The sequence below is a fragment of the Tenrec ecaudatus genome, chromosome 2, assembly GCF_050624435.1.
Source record: "Tenrec ecaudatus isolate mTenEca1 chromosome 2, mTenEca1.hap1, whole genome shotgun sequence".
In the NCBI taxonomy this organism is placed as follows: domain Eukaryota; kingdom Metazoa; phylum Chordata; class Mammalia; order Afrosoricida; family Tenrecidae; genus Tenrec; species Tenrec ecaudatus.
Genome location: NC_134531.1, coordinates 114,900,181 through 114,914,298, shown reverse-complemented (window position 1 = coordinate 114,914,298; position 14,118 = coordinate 114,900,181). Strand labels below are relative to the sequence as shown.

General features: G+C 37.6%; 1 protein-coding gene across 2 annotated transcripts in view; it reads right to left on the bottom strand.

Annotated features, from left to right (window-relative positions):
- DCP2 (decapping mRNA 2) overlaps positions 1–14,118 on the bottom strand; it is a 65,583-nt gene that overhangs the window by 9,027 nt on the left and 42,438 nt on the right. For both annotated transcript variants that reach the window (XM_075541397.1, XM_075541398.1), the window contains 6 exons: positions 9,659–9,811; positions 9,423–9,535; positions 9,191–9,298; positions 6,297–6,432; positions 2,504–2,614; positions 758–809 (listed from right to left, as the gene is read on the bottom strand). In XM_075541397.1, the coding sequence (XP_075397512.1) occupies positions 758–809; positions 2,504–2,614; positions 6,297–6,432; positions 9,191–9,298; positions 9,423–9,535; positions 9,659–9,811 (673 nt within the window). The remainder of the gene's footprint in view (positions 1–757; positions 810–2,503; positions 2,615–6,296; positions 6,433–9,190; positions 9,299–9,422; positions 9,536–9,658; positions 9,812–14,118) is intronic.

Here is a 14,118-nt window from a genome sequence, read left to right as displayed (position 1 = left end):
CTACAGGAGAAGGGTAGGTAAGCTAAAGGAAGGTAGGGCAGGGAACCAACCCAGGGACAAGGAAAAAAGTGAACTAAAAGCAATGGAGAGAAGGATGTAGGATGCCTAGTGAGGCTAAATCCAGGGCAATGTAGCAGTGAGGAATTATTAAACCCCAATGAAGGCGAACATGATGGTGGGACAAGAGGAAAGTAAAAGGAAATAGAGGAAAGAACCAGGAGGCAAAGGACATTTATAGAGGTCTAAATACAGGCATGTACATATGTGAATGCATCTGCAACAAGAGGAGAATAGAACTAAGTACTCATATCTATATGTTAAAAATTAAGGTTGCAGATGGACATTGGGCCTTGACTCAAGTACTCCCTCAACACAAGAACACTTTGTTCTAATAATCCGGCATTCCATGATGCTCACCTTCCCGACATGATCGCTGAAAAAAATGCGGGTACATAAGCAATGTGGTGAAGAAAGCTGATGGTGCCCAGCTATCAAAAGATAGTGTCTGGGGTCTTAAAGGCTTGAAGGTAAACAAGCAGCCATCTAGCTGAGAAGCAACAAATCCCACATGGAAGAAGCACACCAGCTTGTGTGATCACAAGGTGTTGATGGGATATGGGATCAAGGATTTGATCATATATTTCTTTTGTGAATTTCATATTAAGAGAAATTGACCAAATATATGACTCTTTGCAGTTTGTGTGCTTCTATACCTAAAATTGCACAAAAGTTTTTAAGTGACAGAAAATTAACTTGCCTGTTTCAAAATTATCCTGAAGCTTTCGTGGATGAAGTTTTTTTTCACATTTCTATTAAAAAACAAAGCACAGCCACAAACAAATTATAGTATCTTCAGTTACTTTACTTATTACTATATAGTATCAAAGTAACATGCTCTTCATTTTCTCATTGATACTTTTACTGTATTTTTATTTATGTATTCCTAAAGCCATTTTATAGTTCATAACATTAACAGTGTAGAAAAAATTAAATCTATCAACTGATGACTGTTAACAGACTGTATAACTTACACAGCTATTTTTCTACGAAGTCATTCTTTCTTATAGTTGGATAACTTAATAAAATGATACATACATGAAACCAATTGTTTAAATATATGATAACCATATTTCCTTTTGAATAAATATAAAATCATTAAAAATATCAGGTTAATCTAATACATAGATTTATGATATGTTTTATAGTAGCATCTTAGACTTGGTTGTTTATACTATTTTTCACTATTATAAAGAATAGGCTGTAATATAACTTAAAGAAATAATATACCATAAAATTCACCTTCAAGGGAAACTAGGTACATATTTTTCCTGCTTTTGAGACACTGCTTTTTGCGAAAAGTATCAATTGGCAAGCTTTACTTGTTCCCATTACACACACGGGAAAACGGTTATCATCAATCTTTCCTTTTGCCAATATGATGGAACATTCTATCCAGCTGTAATTTACACTTTTTAATTATGTATATGGTTTAAGGTTTTTCATGCTTATTCATTTTTATTTATTCCCTTATGATTTGGTCATTAACTTTGTGTTTAAAAGCTCATTTACATTTCTCTAAATGAACCTAGGTACATTTATGAAGTTTCCCCAAAAATCTACAGAATTTTGGTTATTAAATTTATTTCAGAAAAATTAACATTTTAACAATGCTATCATTAAAGTAGTATTTTTCTGTCAGTTTCTGCTAGAAATAGATATTGAATTTTATTAAAAGCCTTTAAAGCATCTTGTGTGTCCCCTGTCTTCGTCATGTACTTTGATAGCCAACTGATCTTTAGTGTGATGGTAAAAACATTAAACCCTCAGTTAAAAGTAAACGGTCTTCTGAGAATTCATATAAAATCTTTTTGCTAAAAATTCGAAATTACTCTTACTAAGATTGAAAAACTGTGAAACTACAATAAGAAAATTCAACAAATAACAGAAATTGGAAAACACTAGGTGGAAAGACCATCTTGTTATCATCTGTGATTTGCTCTGTGAAGCACAAAATAAAAGAAATTGGTACCAAAAGTGAAATGAAAAGTCTCAAAAATGTTATCTATCTTTTTAGGCACTACCTAGGAGTTTTTTTTATTTCTTTTTGAATTTTGAAAACTCTATAAACTTTAAGAAAAAGATAATATACCATGACTTTCTCTCAAATGTGTCGCTTCATTAAAATAAAAACTACTTAGAACATAAAATATAATTAAGAAATTACTCTGAAAATGAATGATCACAATAATTTTCACAGTATTGAAACACATACAAATACCAACCAAAAAAAGCAAAGATCATATATATAATTGAACCAATGTTAAATTCGTAATGAAAAGTGGCCAAAGAACTTTTAGTGTATGCAAGTAATAATGTAATTTAGTGCCACAAAATCTTATCAGTATATTACTTAAAATTAAAGCAAAGCAAATAACATTACATGGCTCTTGCCCCCTCTTAAGAAGCCTGAATTCCCACTTTACATGGGCTCCCAAGATCTTACCATCAAGGAATTCTGCTGCTTCGCAGGCTGACTGTGGACCCCATTTGTTCTTTTCTTCTGATTAGGTGTATCTTGATACTGTTTTCTGCCATTTCCCCTCACGTTTTGATTCTATTTTGGAAATAAAATAAAGTATATAATAAAATAACTCAAAAGAATATAACTCTATGGATATGTTTAGCTGGTTGAATCAGAATTTAACAAAACTCACAATAATCTTCATAATACACAGAGGAACCACACCACAATATTTTTCTTATAGAATGGATTGAATTGTGCTACCCCCACCCCCTCCCAATTGTGTCAACTTTTCACTGTCATCAAGTTGATTAAGACTCATAGTAATAAATAAATAAATAATAGTTTTTTTAAAAAGACTCATAGTGACACTATAGGGCAGGATAGAATGCTCCTGTGGGTTTCCGAGACTGTAACTCTTTATGGGAATAGAGAGCCTCATCTTTTACCCATAAAGTGGCTGGTTGCTTTGAACTACTGACGTGGTGGTTAGCTGCCTAATGCATAACCACTATGCCACCAGGGTTTCTTCTGTGTTAACTTATCCAATGTAGTATAGATCATAATCTCAATAATGTTAAAACTCAACAACAACAAAAAATCAAATTCAATGACATAGAGTTGATTCCAACTCATAAAAACCCTGTAGAACCAGTAGAGAGGTCTGAGGGACTGGCCCCAATCCCAACTACTTAGACGGTTGCCCCTCACACCAGAATTCCCTTCATAGGACAGCACTGAAGCTACAGCTCAGGGAGAAGGACATATCTGATCAGAGCACACAGGAGCAAATGAGGCAGGAGGGAAAGAGTGGAGCACATCCTGGCCCACCAAGTCTTGAGGACATTATCCCTGCTCAGAGCAGCCAACGCAGAGAGGACCATATGGCCAGCCCCACTACAAGACCCGACATGCCTCAATGACCCATAGCCCTATGTGGGACAACACTGGAGACACAGTGAGGGAATTGTGCCCGATCTGACCCCACCACGCCGAGGCAAAACACTAAGGGTGTGCAACAAAATAGCAAGAGTAGCAGAGCAAGGAAGTCTCCGGGGAATACCAAATATAGACTTTGGGGCCAGGGCATGGCAGCCAATCAAACTTAACCAGAAAACAATCCTAAAGTTCAACAAACAGATCTTGAACTATTCACAGACTTTTCTTTTATTGTCATTTTTTTTGCTGTTGTTTTATTTTCTTTTGTTGCTTTGTCTTGTTTTTGTGTATATTATTATCTCTGCAGGTCTATCTAGATAAGATAGGCTGGATAAACAATCTGGAGGAGAAAACAACAGGAAGTACCGGTTCTGGGGGGCATGGGAGAGGGGGGAAGAGGGGGAAAGGAAGTGGGTGCTAACAAACCCAGGAACAAAGGAACAAGTGATCCAAAATTGGTGGCGAGGGTGTCGAAGGCCTGGTAGGGCATGATCAAGGGCAATGTAACCGAGAGGAATTATTGAAACCCAGATGAAGACTGAGCATGATAGTGGGACAAGAGGACAGTAAAAGGAAATAGAGGAAAGAACTAGGAGGCAAAGGACATTTACAGAGGTATAAATATAGGCATGTGCATATGTAAATGTATTTTATATGATGGTGGGGAAATGGATCTATGTGCATATATTTATAGGTTTAGTATTAAGGTAGGTGATGGACATTGGGCCTCCACTCAAGTACTCCCTTAATGCAAGAACACTTTGTTCTATTAAACTGGCATTCCATGATGCTTACCTTCCTGACACGATCACTGAAGAAAAAGCAGGTACATAAGCAAATGTGAAGAAAGCGATGATGCCCAGCTATCAGAAGATATAGCATCTGGGATCTTAAAGGCTTGAAGATAAACAAGTGGCCATCTAGCTCAGCCACAACAAAGCCCACATGGAAGAAGCATACCAGCCTGTGTGATCACGAGGTGTTAACGGGATCAGGTATCAAGCAACAAAGAACAAAAAACCATATCATTGTGAAAGAGAGGGAGTGGGGATGGGGGAGTGGGACCCAAAGCCCATCTGTAGGCAACTGGACATCCCCTTACAGAATGGTCGCGGGGAGGAGACGAGCCAGTCAGGGTGCAGTGTAGCAACGATGAAACATACAATTTTCCTCTAGTTCTTTAATGCTCCCCTACCCCACTATCATGACCCAATTCTACCTTACGAATCCAGCTAGACCTGAGGATGTACACTAGTACAGACAGAAACTGAAAACACAGGGAATCCAGGACAGATGATCCCCTCAGGACCAGTGGTGAGAGTGGCGATACTGGGAGGGTGGAGGGAAGGTGGGGTAGAAAGGGGAAACCAATCACAAGGATCTACATATAACCCCACTCCCTAGGGGACAACAGGAAAATGGGTGAAGGGAGACAATAGACGGCATCAGATATGACAAAATAAAAATCTATAAATTATCAGGAGGGAGGGAGGGGGTAAATGAGCTGACACCAAGCAAATGTTTTAAGAATGACGAGGGGAACAAATGTACAAATGTGCTTGGATAGATGGATGGATAGACTGTGTTAAGAGTTGTATGAACCCCCAATAAAATGATTGCAAAAAACAATAAAAACCTTACAGAACAAAATAGAACTGCCATTGTGTGTTTCTAAGACTATAAATCCTTACAGTAGAACGTCTCATCTTTCTCTCATGGAGCCACTGGTGGTTTCGAACTGCTGACATTGAGATTAGAAGCCTAACTACATCACTAGGCTCCTATGATGTTAATAAGGCTGAATTAGTGGCAGTTAACTTAATGAGGCATGATGCAATCTGCAGAATTATGTCGTCTCTAGTGTTAACCACTTTTGAAATACAGAAATGATTAAGGAGAACTATTACCAAGACAAGAGAGCTGTGAGTAGAGAATATCCTTTGGATCCAGGGTCCATGCACTAGACCCAGGGGAAGACTGGAAACAGAGATCTTCTCTAAGAGATGACAGAGACAAAGCCTCCCCTTGCCTACAGCCAGTGCCATAAATCTGGGCGTGCAGCATCCAAACTGAAGCGCAAAGACTACAACCTCCAACATGGATTACACTTTAAACACACCGAAAACAAAAATCTGGCCAACAGTCATGACAGTGCCTGGCGGGGTTAGCAGGCTATCTGGCATGGGCACTTCAAAGATCCAATGAGAAAGCACAGAGAGAGAGAGAGAGAGAGAGACTGCTCTAGATTGAAGCCTAGCCTACTAAGGAAGTCATACTAAGGAAGCATGACAAGCAAATACAAGGCATTAACTGACTCAAAATGACATTCTGGAAACTACTTTGATTATTGACTATATATTGGATGCTATTATTAAATTCTTGTTGCTTAGGTATAGAAATATTGTGGTTGTTTTGAAAATAAAAATGTCTTCGTGGAAGGAGAAAAGTATACTGAGAAAAGCAAAACGAAACTGAAAGTTTACAATACACTTTATTTTCATCACAGAAAACAACAGAACTTAATTTGGAAGATATTTGCCTTCTGATTTTTGTTTGTTTTGCAAGTGTATTCTCCATCAACCACATTTACGTCAAAGTCAGGTGCTAAGTTCTATTGTTCTTTACCCTGGATTTATATGAAAACTATAAGGGTAAAGAATATCAGCCCTGCTTCCTACCACAAGTTAGAAACACCAAAGTCTTTGCTGAACAATTCAAAACTGCAAACTATTAATTTGCTTATATAGTTAACAATAAGGGGAGGGGACAAGGAAATATCTCAATTCATCTGCCGAAGGATATCATGGTCTGAATTTTTAAAGTATTTATTACTCACCTTTGCTTTTAAGAGGTCAGACATTTCAGAGTGATTATTACATGGCTTTTGTTGCAGTGGCTGCCTGTGCTTTATCCACTGGTCACCAGGAGAACCTTCAGGGAATAACTGCTGGCTATGGCGGAATTTGGTTCGACTAAACCAAGATCAAGAAAAATTTCACCAACAAAATCAAGAAAAATTTCACCAACAAGATCAAGAAAAATTTCACCAACAGTTCTTTTAATACCTTGATAGTTTATCGTGTGTACTATGTATTTCACTTTCACATTCACTGTCTGTCCTCTGATAATAGAGTGTGGGGTTTCATGAGGGTGGCGAGTCTTACTTTGCCTGTCACTTAATCACTCACCCCCCAAAGCAAGCCTGGGGCTGTATTAGGTGCAGTGAGGGAGCATAGCTAGCCTGTGTACAACAGAGCCAAACACTGAAAGTCTGGCAATCAAATATTTGTTGAATGAATTCATAACATTATTTTTTTTAATTCCTATTGGATTTTTCTAAATTATTCATACTACTTCTTCCTGGTTACTTGTTGGGCTGCTAACTAAAAGGCCAGCAGTTTGAAATCACCAGTCACTCCTCGGGAGAAAGACAGGGCTTTCTACTCCATCACAGTCTTGCAAACTCACAGGAGCATACCCTATCCTATAGGGTTTCGATAAGTCAGCATCAACTTGATGGCAATGACTGACTACTTTTACTCTTCCTTAAAAGTGATTACATTCTTTAAATCTGAAGGGGGAAGAGTTTTTTAAGTTAGTTGAAACAAATAAATGTAGATGGGTGGGTATTCCTTCTTAATGGAACAGACAACACATTCTTACTATGATGTTTGAAGCCTGGAATTTGATCCTACCATAAGTCAGTTATGGATTCCATCCACTCTAGAAGAGGATTTGAGAAATGGTGTGATAGTCTAAAGCAAAAAATTAAAAATCCTAAGACAATGGGATAAAAAAATTTGAATAAAGACCTGGTCTAAAAAACTCATGCAAAACAGAGCCTAAAAGGTTGTTGCTTATGCAATATTTAGGGTAAGAACTCTCATTATAAAGTACTACTTACGTGTAAGCAGAGCCCAGACTCTCGATGCAAATACAAGTAAGTGATACAGGTAAATGATCCTAAGGATCATATTCTAAATAGACTACTTCAGTGTAATTCCTTCCCCTTTCACATTGAGAAAATAAAATTCTCTACCTTTTCTTTAGAATAAATTCAGACATTGCTTCCAACACATCATCACAAACATTAGGGAAAAAAACAAAACAACCCACCATCCTACATAAGAAAGTGAAAACTTGGTTAGAGAGGCTGCTTTGGTATCTCTTTATTCCACTCTCCAAAACATAGACACTCCATTTATTTCTCCCACATGCTGTATCACTACCTTTTAACTTTATAGCAGTGGTCATATTTCTTTTTAATCTTGGCTATATTTTTATCTACGTAACCTCTTCTACATTGTTTGACTTAGGTTTCCAAACTAACCAAACACATTTCCATCAAGTCAGTTGTGACTCATGGCAACCCCAGAGGGTAGAGTGGAACTGTCCCTGTGGGCTACCCAAGACTGTGTATCTTTAGAGTTGTGGAAAAATACATCTTTTTCCTAAAGAGCAATTAGTAGATTCCAACTGCTGACTTTGCATTTAGCAGCCCAGCATATAATGCCACCAGAGCTCCTTCACTTATGTTTAATAGTGTACAATTTGGTAATTATAATAAAGATTCAGAGAGGCATTTAACTGAAAATGCTGTCCTCATAATACCTGATTAAAATGGAATTCTAACTATTTAACAAGGATTGATTGTGCATGTGGCTTACTCCTATAATCTGAAATTTGAAACATCAAGATAAAAACAGACATCCAAATTAGAGAAAACCAAAAATTAACTCTTTGCTAACATTATTACAGCCAAGTTCGAGAAAGCTTATTACAAAAATACATTCTTATTTAAGGAAGCTATTTCCTCAGTCTGCTCTGTAATTATGATTTGGATACAGTAGGTTGTAATACAGAAAATGTGCTTTGCAGCTCACACTCTTTATAAAACACCCACAGGGGCAGCACGGCCAATGCATCTCATGCTTAGTCATCCTGTCAGTAAAGATTTGCATGCTGCCATGATGCTGAATAGGTTTCAGTGGAACTTTTAGACTAAGACAAACTAAGAAGAGAGGCTCGCCATTTTACTCCCCAAAATCAGTCAATGAAAGCCCTATCGATCACAGTAGTCCAATACTAACTAATCCTAGAGATATGCAGGACTAAGCAATGTTTCTTTTCATTGTGCACAAGGGATCTGTGTGTTAGGGGCAAACTTCACAGTCATTAACAACATCATGAAAATAAATTAAAAAACATAATGCACACTTTATGCTAAACAAAGTAAATTAAAACCACAAGTCCAAGTCTTCACAGCTCCATCCTTTTGACTTTAACAATTTTACATTGATACACATCTCCTCTAGTCAAAATCATACCTCAATATATCGACATCACTCCTTCAGAGAAACTCAATTACCTCTCAAATAGAATATGAGATATAAAATAAAAGTATATCCATTTACCAACAATTAGCTCTTTTTTTTTCTAGTGTTCTATATACATCCTCTAAGATATTTTCAGTCTCTTGAGAATACTATTCTTAAATACGTCTGAAGCTCCCTGTTTTCCACTTCACTAACCTTTTCCACCTCATCTAAATTCTGGTTGAAGGGTAGGACAGAGACACACACACACAAAAACAATTCTATAGTCTATTAGCCAGCAACTAAATAGTTACTACCGATACAAAGATATTCTGTATTTATGTAAACTTTAAAAACAAAATGCTACTGTAGGGTTAAAAACTATCAGAAAGTCACGGTTCTATGAATATTTTACCTTAATTTTTCCACAGTGGGTTTTGCTGGTGTGCTGCCAGCTGAGGAAAATCCATTGTCACTGTCTGAAGAATCTCCAAATCTTCGAGAAAGCCAGTCTCTCAATGGTCTGGAAACATTAATAATTCACTTTTTCAACTTGACTTTACAAAGAGGATAATTACCAAAATCAAGATTAGTTTTAAATTTAAAAATATAGATAGACAGACAGATGGATATAGATATGAACATACCTGATAAATGGAATGGCCATAAAAAATTTGTTAGGTGCCAAACCAAGTTTGGATTTTGGAGTCATATCATTTCTATGACAGGGTAATTTGTCAATGGAGAACCACTCAATGTTCTGAAATATAAAGGAAAAATCTTTTACTTAATTATTATTAAGGCACTTCTAAAAATAATTTCCTATGTCATACCCTTGAGATATTGTCCAGCAAACTTGCAAACACTTTTCATTGTTACATACCCGAATTTCTCTTCTAGTTTTCGGGTTGAATTTTGTGTCTTTTGGAACTCCTGGAATTATGTATAAACGGGCAAGCTGGTCATTGATTCGAAGTTCAATGTAATCATCCTTGCAAATATAGTCTTTGATATCAAAACCAGTTTCTTCAAAAACCTGGAAATAACAAATTTGGGATTCAAAAGTTTGATTGCAACTGTTTGACCTCCTATTAAACTTTATTTTGAAGCCAAATATTTTGAAATGTCTAGGTGTGAAAACACTAGGCAGGGAGTCAGAGGATTTCAGGCTCTAGTCATTACTTAAGTGTCTGGCAATGAAAAACTGTTCTATTACCTATCTATGGAAAAGCCTTAGTTTTATCATCTATTAAACAAAAGCAGGTGTTGGAAAAAGCAGTGTTTCTCAAGCTCTAGAAAGTACATCACTGGGGACCACATATGAATTTACTTAAAAGTGCATGAATGAAAAAAAAATATATATATATACATATAGATATAAATATATATACTAAGCTATAAACTAAAAACCATCCTGCACATATCCAACTATTTTTTAACCCTGTGCAAACTGGATTAAAGTATTATTTACTTAAACGGGTAGATTCTAAAGTACAGCTATAACCAAATTTGTGTACAGGTGTGTGGGGAGGCAGAAGAGTTGTACAAAAGAAATAACGCCTACTGACTGGATGACTGTCTCTCTAACTACCCTCCCTTGGCAGTACCTCAATAGGGGAAGGGCGGTGTGTGAGGAAAAGAAACCAAGTAACTCAATTCACAGGTGTCCGGTCGATTCAGAAGATGAGCAGAACCACCCCTGTGCGTTTGAGGCTGTAAATCTTTACGGGACCTGTCGGAGCAACCAGTAGTAGGTTTGAACTACTGACCTTGCAATTAGCAGCCCAATGTATAATCCACTACATAATTCCTTGAGGAATAGGAAAGGTTTTCAAAAAATGGGTACCTTTAAACGGACAAGCCACACTTAATCTGATTAAATACTGGGCTTCTATTTAAAAGTAATCCACATCTTCCAACCTTAAAATTTTCCTTACAGTAACTTTTCATTGTTGTTGCTGTTGAGCATAAATACAGAGCCAAACATACACCAATTCAAATGGTTTTAAACATACCATTTGGGACACTGATTACATTCTTTGAGCTGTGCAACCATTCTCACCCTTATTTTCTGAGACGTTCCTTCCAATTAACATAAATTCACTGCAATCAATGTGGTGAAGAAAGCTGATGGTGCCTGGCTATCAAAAGAGATAGCATCTGGGGTCTTAAAGGCTTGAAGGTAAACAAGCGGCCATCTAGCTCAGAAGCAACCAAGCCCACAAGGAAGCAGCACACTAGCCTGTGTGATCACGAGGTGCCGAAGGGATCAGTTATCAAGCATCAAAGAACAAAAATTCTTATCATTGTGTGCTCACCTCTCCAATACAATTGCTGAAGACAAATGGGTGCATAAGCAAATGTGGTGAAGAAAGCTGATGGTGCCCTGTTATCATAAGATAAGAGTATCCAAAAAAAGAAAAGAGAGTGTCTGAGGTCTTAAAGGCTTGAAGATAAACAAGTGGCCATCTAGCTCAGAAGCAACAAAGCCCACATGGAAGAAGCATACCAGCCTGTGTGATCACGAGGTGTCGATGGGATCAGGTATCAAGCATCAAAGAACAAAAAATTCTATCATTGTAAATGTGGGTGAGTGCAGAGTGGAGACTCAAAGCCCATCAGTAGTCAACTGGACACCCCCTTACTGAAGGGTTGTGGGGAAGAGATGAGCCAGTCAGAGTGCAGGGTCGCAACGATGAAACATATAACTTTCCTCTAGTTCTTAAATGCTTCCTTCCCCCCACTATCATGATCCCAATTCTACCTTACAAATCTGGCTAGACCAGAGAAGGTACAGATAGCAACTATAAACAGGGAATCCAGGACAGATGACCACCCCCCTTTCAGGACCAGTGGTGAGAGTGGCAATGCCTGGAGGGTGAAGGGAATGTGGGGTGGAAAGGGTGAACCGATTACAAGAATCTACATATAACCTCCTCCCTGGGGGATGAACAACAAAGAAGTGGGCGAGGGGAGACGTCGGACAGTGTAACATATGACAAAATAATAATAATTTATGAATTATGAAGGGTTCGTGATGGAGAGGGTACTGGGAAGGGGGGGAATAAGGAGCTGATATTAAAGGCTCAAGTAGAAGGCAAATGTTTTGAGAATGATAATGGTAACAAATGTACAAGTGTGCTCGACACAATGGATGTATGTATGGATTGTGATAAGAACTGTACAAGCCCCCAATGATTATTTTTTAAATTCACTGTAATCTTTCCAGCTGCTATTACCTATTTGATCCCATATACTCATGCCATTGAGTTAATTCCAACTCATAGCAATCCTATAGGATAATGAAGTGCTACATAGTTTCCAAGGCTGTAAATCTTTGCAGAATCACACTATCTGAACTTCCTCTTGCAGAGTGGCTGGTGAATCCAACCACCAATCTTTCAGTTCAGCAGCCCAATGCCACTGAGGTGATTCTGACTCATAGGAACCCCATATAAAGGTTTCATACCCTATAAATCTTTAGGGGAACAGATAGCCTTAACTTTCTCCCACAGATGAACTGGAAGGTTTAAACCACAGAAGGTACAACTTAGAGTTAGCACTCCAACACTTTCCCTACCGTGACAACCACGGTTCATGTCAATACAGATCCCATATGGTTCTTAAGAGGGCATAATACTCAAAGCAAATATTTTTTACAAGTTAAAATAAACTACTGGGGGAACATTTTCAGCTTAAAGATTATTTCTAGGCGATAATTTTGGTTCATCCAACCTTCATGGCTTCAGGATTTCTAGAGTCCATGAGGATTTGAAGTTCAGTACTTTCTTCCCCTTCTGATCGGCATTCTTCTATGGAGTCAGTAATGGCAGCCTGGCCCTGCCTAGTTCTGGAGCCATGGTCAAGGAGGTAGTTTATAAACGAGGCAATTAGTCACACGTTTCCTAGCCTCATGACTTTCCTCTCCCTGTTGCTCCAGACAAATATACCAATCGCTGTGCCTTAAATGACAGCTTTAAGACCCTACGCACTACAAACTCACACCCACCAAGTCACTGTCAACTCAGAGCAAACCCTAGAGGACAGGGTAGAACTGCCCTTGTGAGTTTCCAAGACTGTATACTCTGTACAAGAGTACTGAAAGTCCCATCTTCCTCCCAAAGGTCAGCTATGGTTTCAAACTCCTGACCTTGCAGTTAGCAACCCAATTCATAACCAATATACCACACAATAGAATATGTAATTATATAATTAATCATATTTATTTCATGACTCATGCATATTATTATGTCTAAGCTTTCCCATTACAGCAAAAATCCCATGTTCAGATACTTCGGATTCCTTCTTTTCAAACCAAGCCTTCTTTTCAACATGACTTGGAGACAGATCTTAATGTTTTTGATAAAAGAAATAAATCTTGATGGGTTATGACAGATTTATAAATGAAATCCTTTGAAGTCGTTTACTGAAAAGTTCATATATGAATGATATATGAACTTACTTCTCTTCATTAAGATACCATTAAGGTAAGGTAACCAGACGTCCCGCTTTTGACAGGACAGTCCCAATTTTTAACAATTTTTCCTGTGTCCCGGGGCATTTTTTAAAGTCCCGATTTTGGGAAAGAATGCACAACAAGCTAGGGTATATGGTTTTCGACTGCCATGCAGCTATTTCGCCAGGATATGAGTTTTATCAATGTTGTCCCACTGGTGTCCCACTTTACCAATGTTAAAATCTGGTCACCTTACTAAAGGAATCAAAGGTAGGCATTCACACACACAAAAAAAGTTATATCCAAAATATGAGTTAAATTCCCATATATTAATTAGTAATCTGATCTTTAAAAACATAGGAAACATGTGACCTAGTACTCAAAAAAGAATTTTCTAATGTTACATAGTGTTAAGTTGTTCGACATCATTAGATTCCAATAAAATGCCAACTAAAATTACAATGAGCTATTTCATACTCTTACTAGATGGCGAAAGTTTTAAAAATGGATTAATTCCAAGAGTAACCTAGGATACGGCACAACCAGCACTCTCACGCACTGCGGACGGGACTATGAATGGATACAACTACTTGGGAAACTGTTCACAAATTTTATAGGTTATCCAGGATACCGAATTATACTTCTAGAGAACCAGGGCTTATTTCCCACAACTATATTCATAACAACCAAAAGTTGGGGGAAATTCCAATGCATAAGAGAACTGTGGCTTACAAGGGTTAAATAAAAAAGTATTGCTAGTGAGGTTCAGTCCATACATATATGCACAAGGTTATTCCAAACTAACTGTATTTAACATGCCCCTGTGATCAGTGGATAGCTGCAGACAAGTCCTTTCTTTCAGTAATACAAGAGGGCTTCAAGAAGTT